This window comes from Rana temporaria, chromosome 9 (genome assembly GCF_905171775.1).
Source record: "Rana temporaria chromosome 9, aRanTem1.1, whole genome shotgun sequence".
NCBI classification, from domain to species: domain Eukaryota; kingdom Metazoa; phylum Chordata; class Amphibia; order Anura; family Ranidae; genus Rana; species Rana temporaria.
Genome location: NC_053497.1, coordinates 10,217,378 through 10,226,956, shown reverse-complemented (window position 1 = coordinate 10,226,956; position 9,579 = coordinate 10,217,378). Strand labels below are relative to the sequence as shown.

Sequence of the window (9,579 nt, the reverse complement as noted above, 5' to 3'; positions counted from 1 at the left end):
CCTTCTTTCTGCTCCTCTATTTGACCTCCTGACATGCCATCTACTCACAAACTCCCCTCCTGTGTACCCAGAGCATGCCATCCCATAATAACCCAGGTACGGATCATCTCTTACCATGCTGTGAGGAGGACTGAAGATATCCCCTAGGTGTCCCCTGTCGGAGGTTCCTTTGGTGGGACTTCAAACCCTCAGGAGATATTGCCAGGAAAAGCCAGATCAGTCCTACCAAGCTGGTTTAAATGCCACCAACGTCCCCTTTATATCGCAGTCCGCCTATATAAACCGGCTCCAAACAACAAATCTACAAGGCATTTAAACCATTTGCAACAAAAGATGTGTCTTTTTAATGAAGCAATTTGAATCTAGATTGATTTTTTCCCTGCACTTAACCCATGCCTCTTGAGGTAATCGTTTCGTTCCCATGTAATCCAAAGCAGGCAAAGGGGGGAAAAAAACACACAAACTACCTGCAATTAGAAACTGCAGAAAATGCCCAGGATAAGAGGCTGCAAGTGTCAATTTCAGCTGTCAATCAGACCATCCATCAGGCCACCCAAAGAATTGCACATTTCATTTCTTCTAATGCTTGTAATTAAAAATCGACACCCCCCCCCCCCCCCCCCCCATGTATGCAGAAAAACAAAACAAAAAACTACAGACTTTAAACTAAATGTAGAAGTGTACTTTTCTTACAAGACACCTTTGTGATTGTCATCTATTCCCAATCTTATTCATCTATTCCCAATCTACAGAATGTCATAGAGCCCCCTATCCCCCTAATGTCATATATCCCAAATCCCTTATAATGTCATATATCCCCAATCTACAGAATGTCATCTATTCCCAATCTACAGAATGTCATAGAGTCCCCTATCCCCATAATGTCATATATCCCCAATTCCCCTAATGTCATCTATTCCCAATCTACAGAAAGTCATCTATTCCCAATCTACAGATTGTCATCTATTCCCAATTTACAGATTGTCATCTATTCCCAATTTACAGATTGTCATATATTCCCAATTTACAGATTGTCATAGAGCCCCCTATCCCCATAATGTCATATACTGTATGTTCAGTCGCCATAATGTCATATATCCCCAACCCCTCTAATGTCATATATTCCCAATTCCCATAATGTCATATGTCCCCAACCTCCCTAAGGTCATATATTCCCAACCCCCCTAGGGTCATATATTCCCAATCCCCCTAATGTCATATGTCCCCCTACCCCCCTAAGGTCATATATCTCCAAGCCCCATAATGTCATATATCCCCAATCTCTTCAATAATGTCATATATCCCCAATCCCCCTAATGTCATATGTCCCCAACCCCCATAATGTCATATATCCCCAACCCCCATAATGTCATATATCCCCAATCCCCATAATGTCATATATCCCTAATACCCCTAATGCAGGCATGTCCAAAGTCCGGCCCGCGGGCCAGTTGCCGGCCCGTGGCCTGGTTTTATATGGCCCCCACTTGCAATTTGCTTTTATCACTTTTGTAGCCCCATAATATATATATATATATATATATATATATATATATATATATATATATATATATATATATATATATATATTCTATAATCTAATCTAATAATAATAATAATAATAATAATAAAAAAATAATAATAATAGCTCATCCTTGCCCTGAGTGGAGCTTGGGGGCCACAGAAGAGATAAAGGCCAGATTTCTCAGGGGATAAAGAAGAGAAAATATATATATTTTTTTTTACAACCTGACCTCATCCTTACCCTGAGCGGAGCTCTGGGATTTGTTGGGGGCCAAAGTAGAGATCTATATATTCACCACACACAGCCACAAAGGTAGGAGAATTGTTTTTGGGCAGTGTAATAGTTGCTCGGAGGAACACACTGACACAGAATTTTAATCATTCAAAGAATGTCAGGCAAAATGGTCGGCCCTCAGGCACGTTCACTTCATCAAGTTTGGACACCCCTTCCCTATTGTCATATTTCCTCAATCTTCATGATGTCAAATAATCTCAATCACTAGAATGTCATAGAGGCCCCAAGACCCCTAATGTCATATATTCCCAACCCCCCTAATGTCATATATCTCCAATCTTCATGATGTCATATATTCTCAATCTCTAGAATGTCAGAGAGCCCCCAATCCCTCTAATGTCATATATCCCTAATCCCCATGATGCCATATATCCCCAGTCTCCATAAGGTCATAGAGCCCCAAACTTTCATAATGTTGTATATCCCTAATCCCCATAATGACATATCTCCCCAATCCCTGTAATGTCATATATCTCTAATCCCCATAATGTCATAGACCCCCCCATCTCTAATGTCATAGCCACCATCCCCATAATGTCATAGACCCCCATCTCCATAATGTCATAGACCCCCATCCCCATAATGTCATAGACCCCCAGACCCCCATCCCCATAATGTCATAGACCCCCATCCCCATAATGTCATAGACCCCCATCCCCATAATGTCATAGACCCCCATCCCCATAATGTCATAGACCCCCATCCCCATAATGTCATAGAACCCCATCCCCATAATGTCATAGACCCCCATCCCCATAATGTCACAGACCCCCATCTCCATAATGTCATAGACCCCCATCTCCATAATGTCATAGACCCCCATCCCCATAATGTCATAGACCCCCATCTCTAATGTCATAGAACCCATCCCTATAATGTCATAGACCCCCATCCCCATAATGTCATAGACCTCATCCCCATAATGTCATAGACCCCCATCTCCATAATGTCATAGACCCCCATCTCCATAATGTCATAGACCGCCATCTCTAATGTCATAGAACCCCATCCCCATAATGTCATAGACCCCCATCTCCATAATGTCATAGACCCCCCATCTCCATAATGTCATAGACCCCCATCTCCATAATGCCATAGACCCCCATCTCTAATGTCATAGACCCCCATCCCCATAATGTCATAGACCCCCATCCCTATAATGTCATAGACCCCCATCCCCATAATGTCATAGACCCCCATCCCCATAATGTCATAGAACCCCATCCCCATAATGTCATAGACCCCCATCCCCATAATGTCACAGACCCCCATCTCCATAATGTCATAGACCCCCATCTCCATAATGTCATAGACCCCCATCCCCATAATGTCATAGACCCCCATCTCTAATGTCATAGAACCCATCCCTATAATGTCATAGACCCCCATCCCCATAATGTCATAGACCTCATCCCCATAATGTCAAAGACCCCCATCTCCATAATGTCATAGACCCCCATCCCTATAATGTCATAGACCCCCATCCCTATAATGTCATAGACCCCCATCTCCATAATGTCATAGACCCCCATCCCTATAATGTCATAGACCCCCATCCCTATAATGTCATAGACCCCCATCCCCATAATGTCATAGACCGCCATCTCTAATGTCATAGAACCCCATCCCCATAATGTCATAGACCCCCATCTCTAATGTCATAGAACCCCATCCCCATAATGTCATAGACCCCCATCCCCATAATGTAATGTACTCCCAAGATTTAGAATGCCATATAATCCCAATCTTCATAATATCATATCTCCAGAAAAAGTATTTCTTTTACACAGAATTATTTCCCATGTGCACCTCTTAGGGCTCCAGATCCATTCCCAACATTCAGTTCCCAGACAGGGATCAGGATCAGGATCAGGATCAGGATCTTTATCCTCAACTGTCATTTAATAAATCTCCCGTCTGTGAAATACGGATCCTTATGTGATCTCATAGAGCCGGATGATAAGGATTTGTGTGGTCAGTTGTTATTTTATAATCTTATTGGGCTAAAAAAATGACTTATTATTTGGGGGGGGAGGATCTTTGCACTGGTGCGTTAGCCCAGGGCCGTCTTAATCGCATCATGGGCCCCTGGAAAAAGTAATGCTCTGGGGCCCCTACAATGATGACAGTGCAGGTAAACAGACATCAAGTAGGTAGGAGGCAGACTGCCTCCCCTGTGTATCTATCACTCTCAGTGCCATCATGGGCCCCCAATTTTGGGGCAGCCTTGGCTCAAGGACCATTGGGGAAAGTGCAGGGGGCCCCCCATGCAGCTGGGGCCCCGGGCAGTGCCCAGGTGTGCCCTCTCATTATAACAGCCCTGCGTTAGCCTGGAAGGGTCCTAGAGCCTGAGAGGATAACGATCTTTATTTTAAAATTTCATTGGACTACAAGTAAAAAAAAAAAAAAAAGAACTCACTTTGTTGAAAATAGAGATCGTTGTACTGGTGTGTTGGGCTGGAAGGGTCCTTGAACCCATAAGGATAATAAAGGGACCAGCTGTCATTTTAAAATCTCATTGGACTGAACTGTCACTTTTGTGGGAATGAGGACGTGAGCCCGAGGATAAGGATCGCTATTTCCACCTTATGTGACTGTCGTTGCCAAAAAGGCATCGGACTCAGCTAAGCAGAACTGTCACTTTCATAACAAAACAAAGATCCTTAAAAGTCCTGCTGTGCTTTGTGAATTGTCGGGATTTATTTCACATCCACCCCCTGAGCCAATCAGGATAAAGATCTTTAGATCCTAAGCTGTGGCTTTAAAATCACACTGAACTCATGAACACTCAATGAATGACATAACTGTCACTTCTGTTACAATAAGGATTAGTGTTAGCTTTGTTAGTGGAGGATAGGGATCGTTATTTCCAACAGTGACTGTCAATGTTCAGATCGCATTGGACTCAGTTGAACAGAACTGTCACTTTTGTTGCAATAAGGATAGTAAGTGTGTTAGCTTTGTTAATAGAGGATAGAGATCGCTATTCCCAGCTGTGAATTGAACTTTTTTTGTGATCAACAATCCTGAGATTTTTGGTAGAGCGATGATCACATTAACCCTCTATAGGGATAAGGATCTTTATTTCCAGCTGTGGCTTTAAAAATCTCATTAGACTCAACTAAACAGAACTGTCACTATTGTTGCAATAAGTGTGTTAGTAGATTTGTTAATAGAGGATAGAGATCGCTATTTCCAGCTGTGAATTGAACTTTTTTAGTGATCACCAATCCTCAGATTTTGGTAGAGCAATCTTCACATTAACCCTCTATAGGAATAAAGATCTTTATTTCCAGCTGTGGCTTTAAAAATCTCATTAGACTTAACTAAACAGAACTGTCACTATTGTTGCAATAAGTGTGTTAGTAGATTTGTTAATAGAGGATAGAGATCGCTATTCCCAGCTGTGAATTGACTTTTTTTTAGTGATCACCAATCCTCAGATTTTGGTAGAGCGATGTTCACATTTCAGTCTATAGGGATCTATATGGATCTATAGGGATCTTTATTTTCAGCTGTGGCTTTAAAAAATCTCATTCCACTCAATTGAACAGAACTATCACTTTTGTTGCAATAACGATCCTACAGTGTTAGCTTTGTTAATCAGAGGATAGGGATCGCTATTTCCAGCTAAACTGTCATTTTTTTAGATCGCTTTGTACTCAGTTAAACAGAACTGTCACTATTGTTGCAATATCTTAGTAGCATAGGTGTGCACCCCAAAGCCCAAACATATTTGGATGTGTATATTCAGTATACTGATGGTGTCAGCAGAGCAGTGGAAAGTGTCAGTAGGGCAGAGATTGGTGTCAGTAGGGCAGTGGACGGTGTCAGTAGTTTTTATTTTTATTCTATTTTTTTTATTTTAGGAGCCCCATTAGGGAGCTTTGGTGAAATAGCAGGGGTCTATTTCTGTGCGTTACTGCACGTTTAATGCTGTATATTTCAGTGTGTTATGTGCCGTTTAACTAGCTTTGCACTCTATCGAACAGAACTGTCACTATTGTTGCAATAAGTGTGTTAGTCGATTTTTTAATAGAGGATAGAGATCGCTATTCCCAGCTGTGAATTGAGCTTTTTAGTGATCGCCAATCCTCAGATTTTTGGTAGAGCAATGTTCACATTAACCCTCTATAAGGATCTTTATTTCCAGCTGTGGCTTTAAAAATCTCATTAGACTCAATTAAACAGAACTGTCACTTTGGTTGCAATAACTATCGTACTGTGTTAGCTCTGTTAATGGAGGATAGAGATCGTTATTTCCAGTTATGTGACAGTGAATGTTTAGATCGCATTGGACTCAGTAGAACAGAACTGTCACTTTTGTTGCAATAACGATCCTAAATGTGTTAGCTTTGTTAATGGAGGATAGAGATCGCTATTTAGTTATGTGGCCGTCAATGTTTAGATGTTTAGTTGAACAAAACTGTCACTTTTGTTGCAGTAAGGAACTTGGTGTGTTTTAGGTTTGTTATTGGAGAATAAGGATCGATATTTCCAGCTACCCGATGTCATATTTTTATTTTTAAATGCCATTGGACGCAATTTGAACAGAACTGTCTGTTTTGTCGCAGAGGATCCGCTATGTTAGCTTTTCTAATGGAGAATAACGATCTCTATTTCTAGCCGGTGGCTGTAGTTTTTTTGTTTTTTTTTGGACGCAATTGAACAGAACTGCCACTTATGTGACAATGAAAATGCTATAGCTTTGTGAATCAAGCCCAAGGATAAGGGTCGCTATTTTTAAAGGATAAGGGTCGCTATTTTCAAGTATATAACTGTCACTTTCAGATCGCATTCGGACTCAATTGAACAGAACTGTCACTTATGCGAAAACAAGGAATAAGGTCGCTATCTTTGTGAATTAATAAAGATCGCTATTTTTCCAAGCAATACAACTGTCGCTTTCAGGTCACATTGCATTAAATTGAACAGAACTGTCACTTCTGTCACAATAAGGATCCTGATATGTGTTAAGCTCTGTTAATGGGAGAATAAGGATCGTTATTTCCAGCTAAGTGACTGTCACTTTTAGATCTCGTGCTACTCAGTTGAGCAGAACTGTCACTTTTGTAAAAAAAAATAAAAAAGTAGGATGCCAGCTTTTGTGAATGAAGCCTCAGGATAAGGATCGCTTGGGTGTAACTGTTATTTTTGTGTTCGCATTGGACTCAACAGAACTGTCACCTTAGGAAAACAAGGTTCTGGTGTGCTAGCTTTGTGAATGAAGCCTCAGGATAAGGATCGCTATTTTCCCCTATGTGTAACTGTCATTTTTATGAGCAGAACTGTCACTTTTAAGGGGTTTTAGCTTTGTGAACGATTTTCCCCTAGGTAACTGTTCTTTTCTGAGCAGAACTGTCACTTTTAAGGGGTTTTAACTTTGTGAATGAAGCCTCAGGATAAGGGTCGCTATTTTCTCCTATGTGTAACTGTCATTTTCTGAGCAGAACTGTCACTTTTATGGGGCGCTAGCTTATGAATGAAGCTTCAGGATAAGGGTCGCTATTTTCCCCTAGGTAACTGTAATTTTTCTGAGCATAACTGTCACTTTTAAGGAGTGCTAGCTTATGAATGAAGCTTCAGGATAAGGGTCGCTATTTCCCCTAGGTAACTGTCATTTTTCTGAGCAGAACTGTCACTTTTAAGGGGTTCTAGCTTTGTGAATGAAGCCATAAGGGTCGCTATTTTCCCCCTAGGTAACTGTCATTTTTCTGAGCAGAACTGTCACTTTTAAGGGGTGCTAGCTTATGAATGAAGCCTCAGGATAAGGGTCGCTATTTTCCCCTAGGTAACTGTCATTTTTTGTTCGCATTGGACTCAACAGAACTGTCAATTTTAAGGGGTGCTAGCTTTGTGAATGAAGCCATAACGGTCGTTATTTTCCCATAGGTAACTGTCATTTTCCTGAGCAGAACTGTCACTTTTAAGGGGTGCTAGTTTTGTGAATGAAGCCTCAGGATAAGGATCGCTATTTTCCCCCTAGGTAACTGTCATTTTCTGAGCAGAACTGTCACTTTTAAGGGGTGCTAGCTTTGTGAATGAAGCCATAACGGTCGTTATTTTCCCATAGGTAACTGTCATTTTCCTGAGCAGAACTGTCACTTTTAAGGGGTGCTAGTTTTGTGAATGAAGCCTCAGGATAAGGATCGCTATTTTCCCCCTAGGTAACTGTAATTTTTCTGAGCAGAACTGTCATTTTTAAGGGGTGCTAGCTTATGAATGAAGCCTCAGGATAAGAATCGCTATTTTCTCCTATGTGTAACTGTCATTTTTCTGAGCAGAACTGTCACTTATAAGGGGTGCTATATTTGTGAATGAAGCCTCAGGGTCGCTATTTCCCCCTAGGTAACTGTTATTTTTTGTTCGCATTGGACTCAACAGAACTGTCACTTTTAAGGGGTGCTAGCTTTGTGAATGAAGCCTCAGGATAAGGGTCACTATTTTTCCCTGGGTAACTGTCATTGTCCGAGCAGAACTGTCACGTTTAAGGGGTGCTAAATTTGTGAATGGAGCTTAAGGATAAGGGTCGCTATTTTCTCCTATGTGTAACTGTTATTTTTCTGAGCAGAACTGTCACTTTTTAGGGGTGCTATCTTTGTGAATGGAGAATATTTGGGGGGGGGGGGTCCCCTGTGTGTACCGAGGGGGGAGCCTCACCTTTCCTGCAGAGTCCAGGTCGGGGTCCAGGTTGGTGCCCTCGGGTTGAGGGGCCACATTCTCATTTTTCCAGTACATGGGGGCAGAGCGGTGCCAGGGCTAGCGGGGGGCAAAGAGAAGCGGCTGGGTCCAGATTGGTGGGGGGATGGGGGGGCAAGGGGGGAGGGGGGATGGGGGGTACAATCCACACGGGGTTCAGGCTCTGGTAGAGGGGCTCCAGCTTCCAATCATCCCTCCAGTCTTCATGTCCAGGACTGCTGAGTGCGGCCACAGGGAGGGGGGGCCACCGGGACCGACGGGACTCCTTCCTGAGAGGCAGGAAAAGAAGGGAAGGGACTTCTCAGCTCTGCACAAGTCTCCAACAAGTGGCCGTCTGAGGACCACCTACCCCCAGGAGGACCACCGACCTCAGGACCGACTTCAAGAGGACCACCGACCTCAGGAGAACCACCGACCTCAAGAGGACCACTGACCTCAGGAGGACCACCGACCCCAGGAGGACCACCGACCTCAGGACCGACTTCAAGAGGACCACCGACCTCAGGAGGACCACCGACCCCAGGAGGACCACCGACCTCAGGAGGACCACCGACCTCAGAACCTCAGGAGGACCACCGACCTCAGGAGAACCACCGACCTCAGAAGAACCACCGACCTCAGGAGGAGAAGAGGCACCACCACACCATCCAAGGAGGACCATCCACAGGGACCCCACCAGGAACTTCCACCCTGCAGGGACCAATCACTCGGCTGCAGCAATCAGGGGCCCCCGATGTGGAGCTCTGCTCTGCCACAGGATCCCCCCAAGTCTGACCTCCATGGATCATGGACCGACCAAGTCCTCTGGTGTGCGGAGTCCCGGGTGCAGGCGGAGGAGGAGGGAATGTTCTGTACTCATAGATGGAGGAGACTCTGCACAGGGACCCTCAGAATGTTCCTGGAGGAGATGATGGTGTGGGCTGAAATCTCCCCTCCCCCCCTCCTTCCTTCACATCATCACCCCCAACTACTCCATACAGATTCCTGTCCCTGAGAAAACCAGGACTGAGGAACATCTATCTGTCTATCTATCTATCTATCTATCTATCTATCTGTCTGTC

At 43.5% G+C, this 9,579-nt stretch overlaps 1 protein-coding gene across 1 annotated transcript in view; it reads right to left on the bottom strand.

Moving 5' to 3' along the window:
* LHX6 (LIM homeobox 6) overlaps positions 1–8,598 on the bottom strand; it is a 165,477-nt gene extending 156,879 nt beyond the window's left edge. The window contains exon 1 of the mRNA XM_040322763.1: positions 8,480–8,598. Within this exon, the coding sequence (XP_040178697.1) occupies positions 8,480–8,557 (78 nt within the window). The 5' untranslated portion in view covers positions 8,558–8,598. The remainder of the gene's footprint in view (positions 1–8,479) is intronic.
* Between the last annotated feature and the right edge of the window lie 981 nt (positions 8,599–9,579).